This window comes from Apteryx rowi, unplaced genomic scaffold (genome assembly GCF_003343035.1).
Source record: "Apteryx rowi isolate R43461 unplaced genomic scaffold, aptRow1 scaffold_123, whole genome shotgun sequence".
Taxonomy (NCBI): Eukaryota; Metazoa; Chordata; class Aves; order Apterygiformes; family Apterygidae; genus Apteryx; species Apteryx rowi.
Genome location: NW_020447453.1, coordinates 1,465,876 through 1,490,778, shown reverse-complemented (window position 1 = coordinate 1,490,778; position 24,903 = coordinate 1,465,876). Strand labels below are relative to the sequence as shown.

General features: G+C 41.0%; 1 protein-coding gene across 1 annotated transcript in view; it reads left to right on the top strand.

The window, feature by feature from the left end:
* Nucleotides 1-24,903, top strand: part of TMEM255B (transmembrane protein 255B) — an 86,112-nt gene that overhangs the window by 39,329 nt on the left and 21,880 nt on the right. The window contains exon 5 of the mRNA XM_026055385.1: nucleotides 738-827. Coding sequence (XP_025911170.1) covers nucleotides 738-827 — 90 coding nt within the window. The remainder of the gene's footprint in view (nucleotides 1-737; nucleotides 828-24,903) is intronic.

Sequence of the window (24,903 nt, the reverse complement as noted above, 5' to 3'; positions counted from 1 at the left end):
GAGCAGGGGTATTGGACTAGATGACCTTTAAAGCTCCCTTCCAACCTCAACCCTTCTGTGATTCTGTGGACACTGGAACAGGTTGCCCAGAGAGGTTGTGGAGTCTCCATCCTTGGAGGTATTCAAAAGCCATCTGGACACGGTCCTGGGCAACCTGCTCTAGTTGACCCTGCTTCAAGCAGGGGATTTGGACTAGGTGATCTCCAGAGATCCCTTCCAACCTCAGCTATTCTGTGATTCTGTGATTTTGTAATGGCAGAAGCGTTATAAACAATTTGGGGTAAGAAAAGCTTTCTGAAGGTTGACAAGCTAATTATTAATTCATTGCAGTGTCTTTATCTATATGTGTGAACTACCACCACGGTAGCAAAGCTCTAGAGATTGATGTGAGCCAACAGGAATGTGGCTTTTTGCCATGCTTCCTATGGACACCATTGCTGTTTTATTAAATAAGTTGGTTTAGGAGAAATCATTACTGAATTTAATAACTCTTACATCTGACTTAATTTTTACTAGAAAGATTTAAGCTTTTCTAGTAGACTGGACTGTATGTCAACTCAGCATCAAGAATTTCTGCCTTTTCTTTTTCTCCTGCATGATTGACATCCTGCCACACCAATACAATGTGAATGACACCAAGGGAAAACATCATTCAAGAATACTAGAATAATTAGTGTAATTGTTTTACTTAAAAAATTATATTGAAAACATTACTCAATCTGTTTTTCTCTTCTCAGTTAGTAGCATCCATCGTGTTTATCAGCTTTGGCGTGGTAGCAGCGTTCTGTTGTGCAATAGTTGATGGAGTGTTTGCAGCACGACATATAGTAAGTAAAGTGATTTTCTGTTATCTTTCATTTTTGATTACTTATGTCATTTCTAGCAGGAAAGCATTTTCTTCTGGTTTAGCAGCATATTAATTTTTCTGATAGTTCTTCTTAGAGAAATGTCTTTTGGCAAAAATTGACAGGAAAGCCCATCGTGCCAATACCCAGAGATTTTGCCAACCACTTATTCACCTCTCAGAGAGTTCCAAATACTGAGGTGATGTAAAATGATGTAATGATAGGCATGCATAAATTAATACCTGCTTAGGAAAGGAAGGACACTTCAGCTGCCACCAGCCTTTTTTTCATTTTGCAGATAGTCTGTGAGCACAGTCAGGATTTGGAATGCACCAAACAGTGAAGAACACCAAAAATGGCATTTCTTTCTTTAGTAGGGAAGTGGATTGTGACAGCACAGAAAGGGTCATTTTTGTGGAGCAAAGAGAGCAGAGAGAGTGGAAGGCTTTGGTTAGAGGTTGCATGAAAGGGCACCTACTGAGTGACAACAACCCAGACCTGACCATATACCTGCCATCAAAGGGTTGATCATGTAACCAGAGTGACTAGTATTTCCAGCGTGTCTTCCAAACCCAATCTCCTTTCTTCCCCAAAACCTTTTACCATCTTTGCTTCAAAAGGACATTTATAGTACTACAGAAGCAGTAGCATTACCAGTAGTTCATGACTACCTATCAGTGCCTAGGCATCTTTCTCATGTCCTAACACCTTCTTAAAATAGGCACTACACAAACTTACAACAAACAGTGATTCTTTTTGGCTCACAAAGTTTGAATTAAAGTATTAGGCAAAAAGAATCAATCAAGGGACAAGACAGACAAATTAGAGCATGGGGTGATTTGCACAGGTCAGTTTCATATATAAGATACGTATTGTGGGCTGCTCTGTCTTTTGTGCTTAAATACCTAACAATCAACCTAAAGACAACCTTTTAGTTGAGCTTTGGTTTGAAAAAGTATCAGGAAATAATAAGTTAAATGTTTTAATAGTCACTGGGACTCAGATGTACTGTGCTGCATAATACAGCAAGTAATGATGGTGTATGAGCCCCACACTGGTACAAAATATCAYGGGCCTGAGCATCTTTCTGCTTATGTTTGTTGAGGGGTAACATAACAGCACTGGCATCACTAGAACTGTACCTATTTTTTTGTTATTGAATGCATTGGAAGAATTAGGCTCTGGATCATGTGAAACATAAAGCTGTAAAACTATGTCTTTTTTTACTCTTATCGAAAAGGACTTTATACCAAAATGTGGGTTTCAAAACCTCATGTGTATGTCCCAAGGAAGGAGACATCTATTGGTATAAACAACTGAGTTGTGCAATATGAACATGAATAAACACTCTGCATTAAAATCATGTTTTGTGCTAAACAGAGCCTGCCAGAAACTGAAGTGGCTTGCTTTTACTCTGATTGGCACTGCTGTTGCACTGCATGAAAACTGGTGTAAMTTTATTTCTGATTAGGGTGGGAGTGTAAGACTAGAGAGCCTTTCCATGAGAGCTACTTAAAAGAGGGGGGGAGCAGATTCCTGCTCAGCCTCCCTGCTCCTGAAAATTCACAGTGGTTGTGCCCAAGAAAACAATTGCCATTTATTCAAGCATTGGGCCTGACTCCTAATTTCACGGCAATCAGACTTATTTTTGGCCTCCTTTGATCTGATCATTAGGAAGTGTTCAAATTGCACTTATACATGAAGAGAAATGTTAACAACTTGGGTTCTTTTTAAAAAGAATCTTTACATTTCATGCTTACTGACTCCCCAGATCACTCTCCCACTTGCTGTTGGCTTGTAAGATTATAGTTTACCTGTGCAGAGCCTTTAGCACAATGAGAGTAGCTCCAGTTCAGCATCACTTTTCCTTTCATTGTGACTTGCTTGGTTTTCCCTGTGTTTCCACCATGCTTTATGGTATGGTAGCTTCTTAGTCTTCCATGATTCCTTTGCAGAATTTGGAAGATCAGCACCATTCTGAATATAAATATAGTGTGATCTGTAGTCATCCTTTGTGTACAGCATACAATCCACACCCAGAGCAGGAGGGACGTTATATTAACAGTTCAATAATGAGTCTGTTCACTCTCAGCCTGAGAGCTGGGGTGGTGCAGGGTGCTGTCTGTCTTCCCGACTGTGAGCACCACAATCTCCCTGCGGTGTGCTGTGAGCTCTCTGATGCAACAGCTGCACTGGCTTTATGACTGTGATACAGTTATGCAGCTACAACCCCACACTGCTGAGGTTAGACATAGTTTTGACTTCTGTAATGCAAGCTACTGCGTCAGAGGACACTGTGTATGCTGAATCTCAAACACAGAGACAAACATCAGCCCTTTCGTATTTCTAGGTGTTTACTTCATCAGTTTGCACTCTTTTGGCCTTACGTTCCTTTCACATACCTTATTTAGCTATTCTAGAAAATACATTGCTCCCTACCTAAATCAAACAGCAATATCATATTTGAACATTATCATACCTTTAACKCTGAAGAAACAGGATCTCATTCATAATACCTAGGTTTATATTCACCTCTTCTTTATCAAAACATAAGTAGCTGCATGGCTTTTCTTGTTGTCATGGCATACCCTTAATGTGTGCTTATGGACATCATCTCATTCTATTCCTCTGTCTAACAAGGAACTTAATAAAATCAGGTAAAATGAAGATGTACATCACCTAATTTCTCTTATTGACATACCTGGGGAAATCTGATGGGGCTGTAGTGTAAGGAGACTTCCAATTTGTCTTATAATAAAGCTGGGACCTTATCAAAACAAGGTGGGTCATGCAGACTATGGTATCACTGCTGCTGTATTAGTAATTCATTACCTTTCCTCTGCTTTACGTAGCTAATTTCCTTTAGGAGGAGCAGTAACAATGCAGTAAGTCCATTCCCCCACAGGCCTGTACCAACTGTTTTCGGGCCTGTGTTGTGCTTTTACTACTTTGGCCACTGCCTTTGGGGGATAACTGCTGGAGAATGGGACTAAACTGTCCTCCACTCAAAGAAAGGCCAAACTCCTGACACATCATAGTAGGTGCTTAGATCTACATTAAAGCCTTAATGCTTTAATAAGGAGATGTTGGGTTGTGTTCTCTTTCATCTCTGCAGTATCAGGGTGCTGATACCAAGTCCTCAGGCCCCTTCCTTCCTGGAGGGGAACTGCTAGCTGAAACCAACAAATACAACATCCTTCTTCACATCAATTCAGAATAAGAAATGTCTCCTATTTTTCATTTTATTTTTAACTTCATTTGAGTTGGGAGGAATGCTGAGAAGACAAATCACAACATTATAGATTTTTCTCAGTGTGTGCCTGCTTTTGAATGGAGACTATTACTGTTGCACACTTTCTCCTGCTCTTATAAACTGTAGATGGAATAATAAAATACTTTCTCTGTTCTGTTTTCTTTTCAAGAAGGCAAAAATTGACAAAAATTATTCCTGGAGGGGGATGTATTTCAAAAAAGAGATATTTAAATTATTTAAGACTCATTTAAAAACACTTTGCTTAATAGAAAGCTCTGGAGCACAGCACTTATAAAATTAAAAACACTGAAGGAAAAGTAGTTTGATTTAAAGTAGCACTAGCTTATCTGAAAAATAATGCAGATGTAATTTACTGTGTTAATTTTGCCATTGGTCCCTTCAGCTGCACTCTTCACCTTCAAGAAAAACAAAAAAAGCCAGAATCAAATGAAACAATTCAAACCTAGAATGAATGTGCAGTGATGTGATGACTTTTAGCTTTGTGGTTATCCCCAGGCAGAACCTACAGTAGCCAGCAAGAAGAAATCCACTCATGAGGTGAGGAATTTGCCTACAAGAGTTTCCAGAGGAGGTCAGGAAGATGACAGGTAGCTAAAGCATGGGCAAACATTTTAAGCTGTGGAGACAAATGCTTTTTATCATCTTTTTACATATTTAACTGGGAATCAGAGAACATCAATACTGATGTGTGGACCAGTCACATTTTCCAGTAGTATGGGATTAAAAGAGACTCTGACATGTCTGAAAGCTCTGGGAGAAACTCAGGACTCAAGGGAAGTCTCCTCTGCTTGACTATGAGAACTGTTCTTTGGTCTTGTTGCATAGAGTGGAATTCACACACAACATCAGGGCAGATTTATGAGAATAGACAACTAAAAGGTAAATCAGAGCTGAAGAGCTTGGGATATCAAGAATGAGAACACCAGAAGATGTATAAGTGAAGCTGCAACTTGTGACTGTTGCCCTTATCCTTTCTCTGGGCACCCCTTTGGTTCTGTCTTCTCTATAATGATCCTTTAGGTAGTTCAAGGCAGCAAAAAAATCTCATCCTAAGCCTTCCCTTCTGCACACTGAACAAGCCCCATTCCTTCAGTCTGTCCTGCTACATCATGTTCTCTAGACTCCTGTTCATCTTAGTGACCCTCCTCTGGTCTTGCTGCAGTTTGTTCATGTCTTTCTTGTATTGGACATGGACTAAAATTGGACACTGTACTCAGATGTGGCCTTGTGAGTGTTCATTAGAGGGGAATAATCACTTCCTCCAGCCTACAGGGTATGTTCTTGCTAATGCAGCCCAGTCAAACTGCCAACTAGGCAACTGGTCATCACTGCTGCAAGGGCCCTTTGCTAATTTATGTTCAGCTTGTCCACAGGCACCTCAGTTCTTTTTCTGCAGAGCTGCTACCTAGCCAGCTTGAACTATTGCATGGAGTTATTCCATCCCAGATGCAGGATTTTGCATTGACACTGAACAAAAACTAAAAGAATACAGTCAATAGATTTAGATTCAGGTTCAGCCATTTTTAAAGAGGCATTAGATTTCTCTTCTAAAATTCTATCACCAACAGAAAAGAGGTTTGGATGCTTTATTAATTGCCATTTCACTAACATTTTGGGCTTTCTTTTAAGCATGACCTGACCTGAATTTTCTGTGTTTATAGAGCTTAAGTCTTTGATAATGACCCCTGTGTATCTTATTGTTAATGACTGTTACATCCTCTTAACTGAAGTTCTGTTTTAGTGAAGTTTATGGTCAGGCATGAACTTGCTTTAAAAGGAAGTGATTTTTAAGAGAGTCTGATTTTATGTGGTGCAATGAAGGGACAGCATAAATCTACATATTGGAACTGCTGTGCATATGCACTCTACTGTCCCCTTGTTATTGGAGCCCTGTTCCTCTGCCACAGAGAGCTGTAAGGTCTAATAAAAAGTTTGGCCAAGGGCTGTGTGGCTAAAGTATCTTAAAAGTTTTTCCAAGATGTTCCTCTGAAATAGCCATTATTTCAGGGAACATTTTGCACTGTTGTTTTGGGATTTCAGAACTCTATTATTATATGGATAAACCATATTCCATTCAAGCATTTTCTTAAGTCTCCACAAGTAAGGAACTAGGAAGGAGGTAGTGAAATGCGAAATGTTGTGAAAACTGGTCCAGAGACAGGATAAAACGAATTTACCCATAAGATTATCCTGCCTAAGATCAGTGGAGACCTGTTGATCTTTACTAGAAAACATGAACGCAAATGGTTGCTTTGTTTATGGAGATCTGGAGACTTTTTTATTCTTGCTGCGCTTCGTTGGATYGCAATATTGAAATGGTGGAAGAATGAGAGAACATCTGTGGGTTTTTTGTTTTCTGCTAGCATTAGTTATTCTGAAGGAAGTTAGACCACAAACTGTAGAGCCTCTGTGATAAAAATGTGTGATGCAGTGGTCCTGAAATCCTGTATTGTATATATATGATAAGTGATCTTGCCTAGCTGAAGCATTTTAATGTGACTGAAAGTATATAGAGGAGAGGCTCCTTGGTGCCTCAGGCTTGATATCACTCCTTTCAAGTTAAGGTTAAAATTCCCATCCTGCTCAGAACCAGAGACAACACTTTAGATTTTGATTTACAATAGTAGATTCTCACAAGTTGTTCTCAGCACTTCAAATGCACTAGAATTGGAACAGAAATAGAGGCAGGTTCCAATCCTGGGCCCTCATTTTGCACTCTGACTGTATGTCTATGTACGAGCTTTACATTTACTGTAAGGTTTCAGTCTCTTCCACTGAAGTTATGAAAACTCATGTAGATGTTAGAGGGACACATGTATGAGGAAGGAGAGGGTGCTGTGGAAGGGCACAGCTGCTTGTCTGTCATGAGATCTGGAATGCACATCGAACCAGGCAGTTCTAAACTGTCCCTTAGATTCCCCTCCCCTTCTGCAAAACCACTTCTGCGTCACATTCATGTCATTTCATTTTCAGCTGTTCTGGTTTCTTCCGCTTGATTGTGTGGGCTGTGAACTGCTGAAGCATTATCAGCTGGGTAATTACCTATARCTTTGGGAGTTTAGAAACTAAACTTGAAGTATTTGTCCTCTCTTCATGCATGTTAAGTTAATATACTGTTTAGTAAGAGTGGAATTATGTAAACTCACTTTCTGGGAAGAACAGAGATTTGATGGGAGAGTGAGTCTTACTTTGGAGAGTGCTGATGTGAATTCACCTCTGGTTAGTAGAGCTCAAAAGCTGCCATACTATGTGATGGAAATATGGTAGCCCCATCCAGTGAACAAAAAGCTACATTATAAAACTGCAGTTCCAGCCAGTCCCAGCAACAACTAACATTTGAGTGGGTGTGGGTTTTAGTTCTTTCAGTTTTTCTTAAAGGATTTAGACCAGGACTATTTTGCCTTGTGACTCTCAGTTCTGGTTGAAGTACTGTAAATACAACCCTTCCTCCCGTGGGAAGTTGCCTACACTTTTGGAGCCAGGCAGTCTTGATCCCTCTGCTTTGAATTTATTGGCAGTCACAATGTGACAGTCCTGGTGTGTCTGCATACTCGTGCGATTCAGCACATGAGCTGCCTGGAACTGTGGAGCTCCAGCTGGAACTACTCTGGGCCCTGAACATTTATACATTGCTGCCAGCCATCACGTTCTCTCTGGCCTCTGTGCTACAGCTACAGACCTGCTCAGGGAGGTGAGTGTTGCTTTTTTCTCAGAGAAAACATGTGGAAAATGTGCTATTAGTTGTGTGGTATTTTATGCCTTTAGACTGAGAAGCTGCAAAATCACCATGGCCAGTGACCGTGCACGCAGGAACAATGAGTGGCAGTGAAACTAGGTGGGTTGTCCTCTCTTCCTTCAGTTGCTAAGAAGGTAGACTGTATATGCTCAAGCCTCTGCTCTTTTCTGCTGTCTTTTAGTGGCTGGGGCTGTTGTGGGCACAAGCACAACCCTCCTCTAAAGTCAGAGTGGGGAATGCCCTATTGGGAGAGCTGGGGCACTACTGCCTCAGCAGTGGAGAACAGGCTCAGCAGAACTGCCGTGTCCAGGTTACCATCTAGGGAGAGCACTTAGGAAAACATCAGGAACCCGATTCTCAGGGCATTGATCAGAAAGCCAGATCAGTATGCTTCAAAGCTGGTAAAATAGTGTATTGCTGCTGAAGTCTACCCCTGCYGAGTTACAGAGAGCACTGGTGGAGCTGGGGGGAACATAGGGCTTGTGAGTACAAACGAAGGATCAAGTGTTAGACTGGAAACTCCCAGGGCAGAAGTCCAAATGTATGGACTTGATAGGACACTGAGCCACTTGGTGCTCTAGCTTCCTTCACAAGTAGAGAGGCTCCTGAGGAAAACAGCGAAGCTACGTTAGCAGTCTGAGTTTTATCAGCCTCAGTAAACATCTGAGTTTTTAGTGTTTTATGGGTTACAGAGTACTGTGGCTCAGGTCAGCTGTCTGAGGTCAAAAAATCTCTGTGAGCCAACTGAAATAGGGTGGCTGTCAAAAAGTGGCACCCTCCTTCCCCTGGCTTCATGTTTCTTCCTCCTCTCTTGTATACCAGTACTAAGGCTCATGAGCCTGCCTGGGGACAGACTGAAGGGAAAAACCATGTCATATGTGTTTTTCCCCCTGCTGAATTGGTTCCTCATCCAGTTTATCAGGCAGACACAGTTGTCAGTGCCTGCACAAGGTGAGAGGTAGAAAAGCGTAGCTGGGAACTGGAAGGAGAGCAGGACCAGTTCTTTTGGCTGCAGCATTCACTTGGCTCAGCTTAAAGTCAGTGTCAAACCAAGTTAGAAGCAGTGAATCCAGTGATGACTGAAACAAAGAAACATTATGAGACCGCTGTTTGGGACAGTAGTTGATCAAAGAAGTACAACCTCAAATGAATTAAAGATCTGATAATGACCCAAGGAAGATATTGTTATAAGCAGAGATCTCCAGGCAGGAATGCCCATGCACTAGCAAGCTGCATGCTCTTTGCTGCTTCGGAGTAGGCAGATGCTGGATATAGGTACACAAGAATTGATGCGTTTTGTGGCACCATCTGGTGGTTGTACATGTAATGACCGAGAACGTCAAACCTTTTCCCCTCTGAAGTTTCTTGCGCAGACTACAGAAACACAGCCAAAAATTGCAGCAGGGGTTCTCTGGCAGCTTTGCTGATAACGACTGCATTTATGCACTACAGTGGGACTTCATAAAGCCATGGCTTGTGTCAAGCCCTACCTTCATGCCCCAAAGCCCTGCGCACTTCAAGCCAGGCTCTGCAGATCTTTTAAGAAGCCGTTTGAAAATGTTCTAAATGAGTCTGTTGGCTTTTCATTTAATAGAAAAACAAATAGCTGTATTTCATTTCTAACAAAGTTGTTACCTTGACAACTGGTAGTAGAAAACTCAACTCCAAGAATAAGTAATTTCTCATCTCAATTAAGTTATCTAGCTTCTCTGGAGAAAAACTCTAAATGCATTTTACTTTCTCCATGCTGCTACATGAGACATAATTATGGCTAATTACTTTTAATTCCATTTCCATCCTGCATGACTCATTAATATAATCGCATGGCATAGCATATACCATAAAGGGTTGGGTTTTTTTCAGCAAGAGTGAGCACTAATCATTTCTAACTGAAAGCTAGCACTAGTTCAATAGTGGTGTTTATATTGAAGATGTTCAGTTTCCAGACATGCGTTGTTTTACCTTTAATATAGAACTCTCAGACACTTTTCTTCATTATCACTGAAGGTCTACCGAGATGAAGAATGTTTTATTGATGAGCTTCTTAAATACAAAGTGCTTTAGTTAGCATGCAGTGCATTTTTAAGGCAATGGTTTACCATCCCAGAGTATTAAGTACTGGTATTAGATCTTGCATCTGACAGTGAGATGGGAAGCACAAAGCCCCTTTCTACAGTACCAGTCCATTACAAGGGGGAATTTATTCTTTTTTGTGGACTTAATTTAAGAATTGGAGTGAGCAGGACACTTGCAGCCAGCTTAAAGCCATTCTACCAAGATTTCTCTTTTCAACTACAAGATGACTACATTCACATAACAGTTATGCTCATACATCCAGATGCAACTGGATATACTTTAAATCAAAGGATAAGTACTCTTCCTTGATCCTGACAGTCCGGATGGAGGAAGTGCTCCTCATGCTGGATAGGTCTCCATCCTAATTTGGAGAGCCCTGGAACAAGTTACAGACATCTACAGATGGAAACTCCACAGTGATATTTGCTTTGGTGCACACTCCACAAGCAAAATCATCTCTTTCTAGGTGAAGGTCTCCTCCACAGTAACTACAGTTACATCAGTGCTCTTGTAGGTTAGCATGTCTTCCCCAAAAGAATCTTCCTTGGTCAAAGGAGGACTTTCAGGATGCCTTTTTGCCATGCTAGTACTTACAGGTGACACGCACGGATGAGAGGGGAGAAAAAGAACATATCATAGCTGTAGGATGGAGTCAGTGTGTTCTGGAAGGCAGCAGGTCTGAAGAGGGATTAAGCATCAATGTGGTAAAAAATCTGAATGTAAAGGCAGGGTGATGTTGTAGCTAAGTGAGCTAAGATGACCCTTGAATTAGTGGGCTGTAATGTCCACTAGGAAGAGGAAATTGGGTTACCTATAATGATAGGCATTTTATAAGTAGCCATGTCTACTATGCTGCTATGGAATAAACTCAAGCACCAGACCCCTGCTGAATTGTTAGCTCCCACTTCAGCTCTGTTTTAGACCACACCTGCAAGCTCGCCTCAAAAMAAATCTGCACTACCTGGGGTAACACTAAGCTGTGTGGATGAGACCACTTAGTCTCAGGATTGAAGATCAGTCCCTGACTCTCTYTATTTGGCAATATAGGAATAGCCTGTGAGACCATTGCTAGATTACTGACTCCAGCTCTGGTTTTTCTCTGTGCTTCACAGAGGATGTTGTCAACTTGGAAGGAGTTCAGACAAAAAAAATTGAAGCTTGGAGCAACACCTTCTAGCAACAGAGCTCAGAAGTTTCATTTATTTTATTTATGAAAGAAAAGGTTGAGAAGTGAATTGATCTTGGCCATTGCAATGTATCTACATAATCAAAGGCTATCTGATAACAGAGGGCTCTTAAGTCTGTTACACAAAAGCATGTATCAGTGCAGTAAGTGGAAGTCAATGCTAAACAGATTCAAACCATGGAGTAGACACAGTTTTGATGATAATAGTCCTGAACTACGGGAGCAGCTTTGTCAAGGATAAGGAGGGTTCTCCATCACTGAAATCTTTAAATCCAAAGTACTTTTCTATGTGATCTCATGAAACTTAGGCAGAAGTTATAACCTGGATGCAGRTATTGTGGGGCAAAACTATTTAGTCTGTGTTATTCAGAAGATCATTCTAGTGCAGTGTCTCAAATGAAGGGTCTTGTGGGCTATTTCCATGGTCAGGTAAAAACTCATGTTGCCTCTTGTCAGCAGGTTTCCCTGTGCTATGCCAAGATCTGTTTGCTGCTAGAAAATATTTAGGAGTTTACAGTTTAAAAATGTTTGAAAACCATTGATAACAATTTCTGATCCACATTTTCTGGACTTCAGATCTGCAAAGGAAATGTAATCTTTAACATGAGCATAATTGAAATAGTATCCCTACTAAAACCAGTGTTTCTCAGGTATCAGATAATACCCCAGAAAGCCCAATAATGAATCTTCTGGATGCACTGAAGGTCTTGTCAGCAAAACTTGTCAGCTTGCTAGTGTTTTCTAGGCTAAAACATAGAGCACAAGCACTGTATGAGGGGCAGGGGAAGGCTTCGGAGTATTTTTCTGAAGAATCTGTGGTCTGATGTTCCTCTGCTTTTGGCCAGGTAAGTACTGCACATACAGCCTGAGTATATTAATATTACAGAGAAGCTGGTAGGGTAGTTTAATTTAGTTGCCAGACATTTTCCAGCAAGAAAAGTAACTGCAACCCTTTTTTGGAGAACCTCTTAAGATCTTCCCCTCCCATTTGCAGACTCTCTCATATTGGCAGGGACAAAGCCCTCTGGTTGTACAGCTCCTTTTTTCTTTCCTCCTTGAAATTCCTTTCAGGTTTAGCTGAGTTGAAAATTCTTAAAAACCTCTTTTTCTTCCCTGCTGTGACTTGTTTTGCTGAGGGAAAAGGGTTGGCATGGTGTCAACCAAATATAAATGTCTAAAGCATTAGGTAGCATACACATTGTGTTTGGATGCCAAAGAGCAATTCTCTTGTCAACGGGAAGGAAAAAAGAGATACCTGCTTTCTTTCCCAGCTACATCTCTCTAGATCATCTGCAACATGGTCTCCTCATTCCATGCTGCAACCCCTGGGACAAGGCAAGAGAGAAGTCTGTCTCAGGCCCTCCTGGCTCTTCATCTAGGCTACTGTAAATGACAGAAACCTTCACCGTTGGGGAAAGCAAGGACTCATTCAGCTTTCCATAGTGCCATAGCACAAACATTACTTCACTGGCTTTCCCTTGCTGAGATGTAACACTCCATATTGAGATTCCCCTTTAATATCATTGGTTTGGTAGGTCGAGCTGCAGTAGTGAAACTTCGAGGTAAAACTTCCTTGAAGATGCAGTAAAGGACATCCTACTACATTTGCATGCAATAAGGAGGGAGGAAGACTTCTCTTTTATTTTATTTTAAAATAAATTAGTGATTTGCGCTCTAAGAAGATATTACAGGAATGACACACACGTGAGTATGTGAAAGTTAATGGTTAAATATCACTGCTATATAATTATGTGACCTTGTCTCACAGAGAGCACAAGGTCAGTGCACAACAGAGCAGAACTTCCAGTGCATGGGGGTAATAGGAAATCTGGCACTTCCTATTTCTTTGGCTTGGAAACTTAAATCATTTTCTTTTAGCTTTGCTTTCAGTGCAGTTAGCTAGATGCAGTCTCCACTGACTATTTTGTATTTATTTTGTAAATGAACTGTAGAGATACAGAGGGAAATTCTGCACATTTTACTCACATGATTCCACAGGGGGAAAGTGAGCAGGCTTTGCTTCATGTTTAAAGTGACACAGATATTTTAGTTTCTGTAGACTGTAATCCTCTGCATCTGTACAGAGCACTATGTGGCTCCTCTACACCCAAAAATCAGTTTGGGTGGGGGGAATTGGTTTAGCTTTGCTGAATTAAGACTTTTGTTGAATTAAGAGCTGGGATCAAAATGAATAACTTCCATCTTTATCCTTACTTTGCAAAGCACTAGCCATCATGGAATCTATGCAAAACACACAAAGCAAGTTAATAACAATTTAATCATGAAGAAGGTGGTGACTGGGGCAAAGAGCTTGCAGTCTGCTCTGAAAAGCATAATCTACTTTCCTTTTATGGGCTGCCAGCAGAAGAGAATTTCCTTCATTGTTTCCTATTCTCAGAAGCATTTCCAGGGACTATCAACAGGTAGATACAATAGATACTCTGTCAGAAAAATTCAGAGCTTCAAAAAGATACATAGAGGGGGAAAGTAGTTGCTAGTTGCAGAATTAAGACTTAATGGCAGTAATACTTTGCATTTTTTTCCATCATTTGTTAAGTGAAAACTGGTGCTTTGAATTGCCCTGTGCAGAAACTAGTGGGGTGAACAAAGGAAAAGGTGCCATTTATTCACATTGATCTAAACCAGCAAAGCACAAAAAAATCCTTAAATTCTATTAGAGTTAAAATTTAGGACACATTTAAGTGTGTGCTGCAGTTTGCCCGAGCAAGAGGTTTCAAGAGAGCAGAGGTTTTATTTGTCTGATCTTTAAGATGAAACCATGATTAGTATGAATAATAATACCATGTAGCAGAAATTGCTCTCTGTGTGTGGCTGACTGTACGACTGCAAATAGTGTCCAGTATGTTCTCAGGTATTCAATAAATTTTTACTGAGGATCATTTACAGCTCTTTAGAGCATATGAAAAGATGTATTGTACCAAAGTTGATAAATTATGGAAATTCATGCTTGTAATTTATTTAGTTAGTCTGTGATGAGAAATTTCAAGTTTTAAAAAGTGTGTTTATAAGATATCTTACCTATAAAGGAATTTCTACAGAGCCTACTGTGAATTTCCCTGTGTGTATGTACATGCAGTTCTCTCCATGCTCCCACTCACCAGTAGATGCAGTGGTTTTTGTCTTTGGATTACTGAACACCCTGTATGTGAATATCTTTGATCTTCTGAAATGCACTTGAGCTTCAAAATGATGAGCCAGTGGAGATGGGGAAAAGCTCATTGTACCTGAACAACCAGCATATGCATGAATCATTTCATTAGTTCTTTAGACTGTCTTAATTTTATAACTTATGTTTCTCCATTTCTCCCAGGGTTTCTGTAGTGAACCCTTTACTCTCTAATGTTTGTATTTTGGGGTCTAGTCCTGCAGTCCCTGCCACTTGGGCAAACCCTTTCACCCTGGCATCTAAGTGTGCAGTGATGTCTGTCAATGGGGGACTTCCCTCAACAGGGATGACAGGCAGCTTTGATGGCAAATTCCTGGGCATAAACACCTACTTCATGTGTTTTCTACTCAATGCCTAGCATAAAACTTCAGTACACAAAGTTATTATATTACCTAGATTATAATGGGGGACATTTAAAGACCCCTGTCAGTACTTTGCTGTGCCCTGAAAATTAAAAGCAACAGTGTTTCTCACTGCAGTATTAATTAAGATTCAAGCATTTTGTTTGAATACCTGTTGCTCAACTAGATGCATTTGATGCAGCCTCTTTTCCTTCTCTTTAATATAAATTAAATTCAAAAGAACATGTAAGAATGAAATGTAAAAAACTTACATTTGAGTCAGCAAGATATTTAATACTTCAGTTGTGTAAAGGTTAGTGTCTTACAAAATGACAGTTCCTGCAGTAGTACGCTCAGAGACTCATATATTCTTATACATTCTAATAGTATTAAGGCAAAAGGGGAGGAGGAGGGTTGTACTTCAGATTACATTACACTACATAGTTACATTAACAGAAACAGAATAAACAGTTCTTGCATTCTTGTGAAAAAGATAATTACTCACATGACATATCATCATTATAATCAAGACAGAGCAATCAGTTCATATAACAAACCCTATAATCAAGGTAATGTAATCAATATAAGTAATCAACTATAATAAACAATTAAATATATAATTGCATCAAGCAATAACTAAAATTACAGCTTTGAATAATATCAGCTAACCATGTCATTAGAAACCTAGAAGCCAATGGGAAACCTAAGATTTTAACTACACAAAATAGCTATTATAGGTATCGTTGGGAGGTCTACCACCTGACCATGAGAGACATTAGGTAGTAAAACTTGGCTAAGAAAAGTAGTCCTCTTCCCAGTGCCAGGCTTGGATATACAGGAGGTCTGGTGTATTAAGAGAGTAGTCTTCCCCCCTAGAGGTTTGTATTGCCCCCAGCTCTCCAGTACAGCCAGACTGACTACCTCTAACGCCATGCTGGTTTGCAGCACAGCAGAACATGCAGAACCCGAGCTGATGGGGAGGTCACCCCACAGTTCTGCACGCACCTCTCTTCTTCCTGCCCCCACCAACACCTGCATTGGCTAGAGGTGCCCAGGCTGCTGGCACCTGCATGAGTAAGTGCAGGGAAGTCAGTTCTTGCTTTTTTTACTCATCCTGCTGCACTGTGCATGCTGGTGAAGGCTGATGAGACTCTTCTGCTGTCTTCATGCCAGGCAGAATGTAGCCAAAAGCAACTGAAAAAAATTATTTGAATAGGATTTAATCTTCTTCCTAACAGAACTATATCTATCCAAGTACAGACTTCTCTGTGCCCATCAACTAGCAATGGGTCCTCTCCAGTATCTGGAGACTTTTCATTTGGCTGCAGTGGTACAACCAGCCCAGAAATCTTCCCCAAATAAAGGAGGATGAGGCTGAGGCTACCACTATGAAATATTTTAAATGGAAGAAAAATCTGTTAGGAAATATGAAGTGGGACAGATCAATATATGTGGCCTTTCAACTGTGACAGTATGCAGGTGCTTTTTGAGTGTTTGGTGCTTAGAAGGACCTGAAACAATTGTCTACTGCTTCTAAGCATTAAGAGAAGAAAATACTGTAGGACTTGGTCTTTCAAATTAAATAGAAATTCTAAAAAGAGCTCATGGATAGCACAGCACAAAATAAAGCTGGTCTGTGAGAGAAAAGAAGTGTTTAAGCCATACCAGCTGCTTTTCCTATTTTCAGCACTGGATTTAGATTATTTCATAATAGCAGACAAGACAGATGAGGTCCATAAACTGGAAGAAGATTAGCTTCTAGCTTCTGTTCATGCAGGGTGTACAGGGAAGCACAAGAAAAGATAAGCAGTGACTGCAGTCACAGTGATTCTCACATCACTGCTCTCATGGCATGACATCACCCAGAGAATTTTAAATAAATACATACTGACTACATCCTAAGTATTTAAACAAAGCTGAAAACAACTTGTTTGCACCAGGAGATCACTAATGTCTCCTAGTTGCAGTAGGGAGTACAACATGGACAGCTTGGCTGTTGAAAGGTTTGCTCCACCGTAAGTTTGGGAGCCCTGACTTGTAAGGCAGGGACAATACTTGTAGACATTGAATCAACACACAATAGTCAAGTGCGCAGCTTAGGTCAAAAGAGCGAGTAAAAATCTGTTTGYAAGGCTTAGAGACTCTTAATACTTTGTTAATTGTAGGCCTCTCTCCCTGGTGAATGCTGAATTTTGAAAAATTGGCAAAAATTTTGAAAACCTTCAGTTCCCGACAGTCCAGTCTATTGCAGCCCCTTGGCAGTAGCATAACCTCAGGGCCAACCAGAAGTAGGACTGCAGGAGTCCAATAATGACTTGCTCCTTGTTTTTTGCACTGACCCTTCCAGCCCCCAACCACCATGCACTGTACTCCCCCTGACAGCCTGTGACTTTGTACATTGTGAGTCAAGATCATGCTCCTAAGGGGACAAACTACAGAGCAAAAATTAGGGAACAAGCAGAGAAAGGGTAATGGTATTACTGGGGAGGAAAATTGCTGAAATGCAAACGTGACTAGACTTGGAGGCCCACTTGATGAATRAAAACAAGAGTGACGTTCAGGTTCAAAAACTGCTGATGTTCTGAGCGTTAGAGGCAATGAGGTAACAGCTGTTGATAACTCTAGAAAAGGCTCTCTTGGTAGATGGTCAAAATGCAAAGCAAATAAGAATTATCAGTACAGTTATTTTTTTTCCCATAATTGATTATTCTTTCCCAACTTCCCAATTTCATTTCAAGTAACATACACTTTTTTTTTTTTTTTTAATTGCTGTCTGCAGAATTCAGGGCTTTATTTTCTAGCATCTGGACTACCTATCACAATGTTGCTTTTTTAAAACATGGGGTTTGCAGCAACCACAGTATTCCAGATTATTGTCAGCCACATGCTCACCAATTTATTAAGCATTTTGGATGTTTTAGTGATTGAGAGAGAGATGGAGGTGCAGTGATTGGTTCAAGTCCCTGCCCTTTTAACATCCATGGCACTGACTGAAGGAGCGTATCTGCTCAACACAGTGCAGCAAAGGCCCAGAGCTGCTGCTTGGCACTCCTGTAAGAGCAGTCCCTGACGTTGATGGGTGAGAAGAGAAGCCCATGGAGCCGGGTGCTGGGGACAGGCATGCTCTGTCTGACCCCTCTTTTCATAACTGCTCTGTGAAATGCAGAGGTTTTTAAAATAACTCCATTACTTAGACACATAACATTCCATGAGTAGCATTTTAACAATTATCTGTGTGTGTATAAACTATGTATACAAAAATTTAACTTTGCATGAATTATCGGTAAGGTGTTCTGTTGGTCTACCAGGAGATCAAAGGTTCTTTATCAAGCACGGGGGAAGATACAGGTCTGTAAGAATCTAGCCAGTTTAAAACGGTTATTATGATTAGTTTACATTGTTTTCCATCAGCTGATGTGGGGTCAGTATTTGGAAATCTGGAATGGGAGAGTTCAGGAGGTTACTATTTCTGCCCTTTTCTTAAAATAGTGAATTTATGCAAAATAATTTTTTTTCAGAAAGCCTCTTCTGCTCCTGAAATTGGAAACTGAAAACCAAATTGCATATTCAGCTGTGAAGCAGTAAAAGCTGAAAACAATTGTCAAAAAAAAAAAACTTGCTTCTGATTCCAGAAGGTATAATCTTATGCTTTATGTGAGAGTTGCAAGGCACAGGGGCACACAGAAGTATAAGATGTTTTGTTTCTTACAGCTGATAGCTCCTCACCGCAGTATTGAGAATACTGTCCTGTACCTTTTACCCAAATATTCATTAATGAGCTTGTCACAGCCAACATGGAAGTTGTTCRTAACATTTTAAAAAATGCACAAAAATATTCTTGTTTATGAGTGAAAGCACAAAGGTGCTTGTACTGATCACTCTTTAAGAATCCCTGGGATCTCTTAGGAGTGGTGTTTCTCAGGAGACACCCATCTATCTCATTGGGAATGTTGTTGAAAAAGATTGTGAAATGGTCCTTGCACAGGGAGATGTAAGAATGACCAAAAATCTGGAACACTTCTCCTCATTATTTTATGGGGTGGGATACAATCAGCTTGAGCTCAGGTCCCCACACAGTGACCCAATCTGTCTGCTTTCCCGGACTCCTCAGATTTTGGCACCTTCTTTCATGAGATTCTTCTCTCTTTGGTCTGAAATCTCTCAGGGCTGTGTGCTCCCCTGTGCCTGTTGTGCAGACACAGGCACCCTCTCATGCCTCCAGCTGCAGGGACAATCAGTGTTAAGTAGACAGATAGCTGTGCTTCAACTAGCTCTCAAGAAAAGCCTAAAAGCAAGTTGTATTAACATCTATTTGTTCATATTTACATGTCTGCTTTCAAGACGTTACCAGACAGCCTGATCTCGAAGGGAGCGATAATCTCCAGGAACACACAGCTTTTGGCACATGGCTGAGCTGGCACTAAAGAACGATGTTTTGGTTTGCTTTTAAAATTAAACTTGAAAAATTTTGGCGCCTCCCTTTCCTACTCACTGCTAGCTATGCTATAGATGAAAAAGAGCTGGAAAAATGTAGTAGTAAGACACAAATAGAAAATGAAATATTTCAAGTTAATGAGCCACCGTAACCATGAGTCTGGTTTTGGACTTCTCAGTTTTATCTATATTAGTCTTTTACATGTGCTCAGGACTGTTCTGTGGTCCCCAGGCCAGCTGGCATGGGATGGCCCACGTCCTTACTGTCTAAGTCTCTTAGAGTCACAAATAGCATGGCAGTGTGCAAATTGCTCATTGGGAATGGTCCTTGGCCCATGCTAATTCCCAAATCATGCCCAGGAATTATTTTGGAAGAGTGATAGTTCACTCTGGCCAAAGCTATCACAGGCACTGTTCTAACAATTTAATGGGATAGACGATCAAGTTTCAGGCCTGGGAACATTCCCTGGCACTGATTAATCTGCTTGTACTGATGCAGCCATGGAAGCTAAAACTAAATAAATACTATCACTGGAAAAAAATAACCTTTAGTCTATAATTATTTTAATAAATAATTAGTAATATTCTGCATCTGTAAAGTATGGGATAAAATTCAGTCAATATAGTTTATGCTATACCTCAGTTTTCAGAAAGTGGACTTAAACATAAGGGAAATGGAATTTTCCCTATGTTATCCAAAATATATGCATTCTCCAAGGGAACAAGAACTGGAATAGAAAAATCTACTTTCCATACCTCAGTTAAAAGCCACACAGCTCCCTCCCCCAAAGATGTTATACCAAATCCACTGAAGATACTGTTCAAAGAATGTTTTCCTTACAAAAATAATGCATTGCAGTGCTCCCACTGTCAAGGAGTTTTGTTTTTTTTTTTTTGCTGTATGCTCTGAAAAGAAAGCAACCAATGAAACCAAAATCCTCCATATTTGGACCAAATTCTTCTCTTTCATGGCATAAAGCCTTCCCTCTTAGCTCTCTGTTTATAATTTCCAGGTTCTAATACACATGCAAATAAAATATTGWAATAAAAACCATGGAGTAAGATCAGGGAGAGCTGCAGCTTGCTCTGCCAGTTTCAAGACGATTGTGATTTGCATGAAGTTAAAGGTATCTGGGTGTCCAGATTTTTTTGACACCTCTGAAAATTATAACCCAAATTCTAGTGTCACTAACAATAAGCCCTGTAGGAGCAATGCTAGTCAAACCCCAAAAGCTCACAAATGTTCTTCAGTAGCCTAATCTTAGAAGGCACTGAAGTGAAGTCCTGTTTTGGCTGAATTCAGCATGCCTTCCTTTGGCTTCAGTGCATCAAGCTTGCATGGAGTGCCACAAGTTCAAAAGCATTTCCCAACACAGCCCATTACAAGACCAGATATTACCAGGAACAACCCCTGTTGTTGGAGCAGAGCTATGTGATACCTCCCATTAATATATAAATATATTAATAAACAATAAATAATAAACAATGTACTCCCCTTTTGTGCTTCTTTGATTAACTGCCTTTAACTGGAGATGGGCAGGTGGGAAAGGTCTGCTAGCTACAGCTGTGCTGATAAATGTGGAGGACAAACACTGGTAGGCTGGCAAAATGATGAAGAATTATGTATAGAAATGTAGTTGCATGCTTAGGTTTATTTACTGGTGTAAAGGAAGAATGGTTGGGTTTTGTTCAATCCTTCTGAGAGCTGGAAAAGATGAGTTCTTAGCTAATTGTGCTTGGCTTTGTTGTTGTTTGGCATCCGTGTTACACAGAGCTTAGGAGTGGTAGTCATCTTTTCTGCCTTGTGTGTGTATATTCAGGTCTTTTTATTATATTCTGATGACATTTTTACTTTATGTATGAGTGTGTTTGTGTATAATGTGCAGATACAGTCAAAGTGCCATAAGTCTAAGTTTAGAAAATGTTGTTTAATATGACCTTATTTATTTATATGCAGTAATAAGAAGGGATATAACAGAATATTGTTGATATATATTTTAAAGCCACTGTTAATAGCTGGAAAAAACACATATATCTAGTATATAAAAGTAGTTCTGCCTCTACCAGTAAGCAGTAGAGGCAGTAGAGGCAGTAGAAGCCTATAAGCAGTCTATAAGCAGTAGAATCAAGGACTGCTGGGTAGCTGTCACATGAAAGGGAGGGACGGAAGGCCCTTCCTTATCTTTATAATTTACGTTTGCCTGCCAGAGCCCCCCTGTTTGAGGACTTTCCCTGAGACAGTTTCGCAAAGTAAAAAGAATTAGATTTTATTAAAGCGACAGATACAACAGGTTCGGAATTGCTGTTGATAAATGCACYTGCTGCTACAAATTTTCTTTCTATGAGCTCAAACTAACGATTAAGCGCTTTCAATAATAATATATTTTCCTGGGTAACGTCCAACGTTTGTCAGAGGCGCAAGTCTTACCAAAGAGGTGGTGTCCCTGTTTGGGGGAGGGGAGAAGGAGGCTCGCTCGTCAGCAATCTCCAGTGAACAGGTCGGCGGTTCAGTCTTCTTCCCTTCCAAAAACTTTAGTGAATTATCCTTTGTTTTATAGTTGCTGACGGTGGGATGTGGAAGCGCGGCAGACATACTTCATTGGCCAGATTGCCATTTGCGCGGTTGTTGGGGGTATGCCCCCCCCCTTATTTACATGTCGTTATGCAGCAAAGGGCGTGATTTTTAATATGGTAAGCAGGGATAATGAGGCTGGGGGCACCATAGGTCAACAGTTAGTCTGTGAGCAGCAATTATTTTTGGGATGCAACCCTTTGTGGTCAGGGGCGGACCGTGATACCTCCGTATCGCTCCCTCCTCCGCCGTGCAGCTGGAACAATCTGTCTGGCCTTCACCAGCTAGTTCGTTACTCATGTTGCAAAAGGGTGATGTGCTTTGGCTGCCACGTACTGTTTTTCCCGTGTGCCCCCTTATCTTTCTCCCTGAATTCTCTCTTGTTCCCACAGTAGCCTATATTCATACACAGTCTGCRGCAAATAATATAAAAATATGGAGTATTTTATGAGCAGCCCACCAGGAATACTTTCATAGCTTTGAAATATGTCTTATTTTCCTTGTTATCAGACAGGCCAATAAAATACAATGGGTGCTAATGCAGTGTAACATGTTGCTGGATAATTTTTAAACACTTTTTAATGTCTGCGTGGCGCCTTATTCACAAAAATGCCTTAGTAGTCAGACAAACCACAGCATCTCTGTGGCATGTAAATCAAATTTGAATTGAAGCTTATACCAATTCAGCCTTTCAGCATCCCCAGTGTACATGTACCTAAAACCTGTATGCTTGAAGTGTTAAGTTCTGTGGGTGTCTGAATGTAGTCATTATCTAATCTTTGTTATCTTTATACTCTAGATCACCATACATTTGTTTGACTTGGGTTCACCAGACTGACTGCRCATATGGATACATTTAGAAGAACAAAATGAATATAGAAAGCTGGTTTTATTAGCACAGTGGGCTTTATTTTCAAAACTAGTTGCATGAAGAAGTGTACACATTTACCATGATCATGCATGCAGATGCATTCACTGCCTTCACAGTGGTTGCTTCAGTGTCACAGCTCTCACCCTTTTCCTGCAAAGCAATATAAAGCAATAATAGCTGGTATGGCTTAATCAGTCCCCGTCCCCCCCCCAGGAGTAGTGCTGCTTCCAGTCACAAACAAAGTCTGATCAAACCCATGTTTGTCAATGTTGTGATGTTAAACAACACTAGCCCCAGTATTGACCCCTAGGGTACACCATTGATGACTGGCCTCCAGCTGGACTTCATGTCACTTACCCCAACCCTATAAGCCCAGCAGTTCAGTCAGTTTTCAGTCCACCTCACTGTCCATTTATCTACCCCATACTTTATCAACTTGTCTATGAGGATATTATAGGTTACAGTGTCAAAAGCCTTACTAAAGTCAAGATAAACAACATGCACTGCTCTCCCCTCATCCACCACAACACTCATTTCATTGTAGAAGGCTGTCAAGTTGGTCAGACATGATTTCCCCTTTGTAAATACATGCTGACTACTCCCAATCAGCTTCTTGTCTTTCATATGTTTGGAAGTGGCTTCCAGGATTATTTGCTCCATCTCCTTCCAAGGGATAGAGGTGAGGCTGACCAGTTTGTAGTTCCTCAGATCCTCTTTCTTGCAGTTCTTGAAGACTGGGATGACATTTGCTTTCTTCAAGTCCTCAGGAACCTCTTCTGATTACCATAACCTTTCAAAGGTGACTGAGTGTGCCTTTACAATGACATCAGTCAGCTTCCTCAGTCTTCATGGGTGCATCCCATCAGGTCCCTTGGACTTGCGTATGACCAGTCTGTTTAAATGTTTTCTAACCTGATCCTCCTGCACCAAGGGTGTTGTCTTTGCTCCTGACTTTTCCACTGGTCACAGGGACCTGGGACTCCTGAAGGCCAGTCCTTCCGTTAAAGACTGAGGCAAAGAAGGCACTGAGTACCTCAGCTTTTTCCATGTCCTTTGTCACCAGTTTCCCTGCCCCATTCAGCAGCAGGCTCACATTTTCCCTAGTCTTCCTTTTGCTGCTGATATGCCTGTAGAAGCTCTTCTTGTTGCCCTTCTTGCTGCCCAACCTGTTCTTCATAAACATCCTATATCTGTCCATGGCAGCCTTCCAGTCTTGTGAGCCACCACRTCTCCATGATCCCAGTGAGATCACAGCTCTGCAACTGCATGCAGACCTCTAACATTTCTTTTTTGTTCTCCATGGTGAATGTGTTAGTGTACAGGCACTTCAGAGGGGCACCCAGTCGTGCTGATTTCCCGGAAAAGGTATGAGAGCTGTTTCCGTGCTGTCCTGTAGGTGCTTCCTTATTTATGTCCATATACTTGAAGCAGGCCCCAGTTAGCCCTGTCATGTTGGTCATGAGGTCACTCCTGTCCACATCATCCTGCTCACTTCACTTGCCAAATCAGTCCACTACTTCCTCACTTGATTGTAGATCCTCATCTCCCTCCCCTGTCTTTCCTAGTTTAAAACTGTCCTCACCAGGTTGGCCAGCCTGCTGGCAAAAATGTTTTTGCTCCGATTAAGTGGATCACATCTCTTCCAAGCAGTCCTTGATCCTCAAAGAGGGTCCCATGAACATAAAAGCCAAATCCCTGTTGCTGACATTAGCTGCACAACCACTTGTGGAATCGCAGGGTCTGTCCACTCCTCCTCAAGCCCTTCCCCCTCACCAGCAGGACTGAGGAGAAAACCACCTGGGTCCCCATGCCCTTGACCATTGCCCCCTTCCAGAATTTTCCAGGATCAGAGTGAAGCTTGTTACTGCTGTGCATATGATGGACAGCAGTTTTTTATGGATTTGCTCCTCATGGCAGAAAAAGCCATTTCTGCTGTTGTCTTGAGTCCCTTCTGCTCTCCTCACTCTCCTTCTTTSCTATTTAACCCCCATGCAACAGATGAAATCAGGGCTGGAGGATGCTAATATCTGAAAGAAGGGCGGTCCAGCCTTTGGCTGGTCCTACTCTTGCTCTGCTAGTAGAGAARCTACAACCTGTTAGTCCTCCCACCAGATCTGTCCCTGGAAGTCATGACTAAAGGCTTGTTTTGAGTTTTGCTAATCTACTCTGTAACTTGGATGCAACAAATTGGTAACAATACTTTCCCAGACCTACAGAAGAACTCTGTCCTAGTTCAAGACATGGCGTGCTGTTTGTGTGGTATTCGCTTTCCCTCTAGAGAAAGAGTTACTGAGCATTTTTTTCTTCTGCTTCTGTGATATAAGTAAATATTTTTGGATGCAGGAAGTTAACCTTTCCCAACCCTTAGTAGCTGGTGTCCA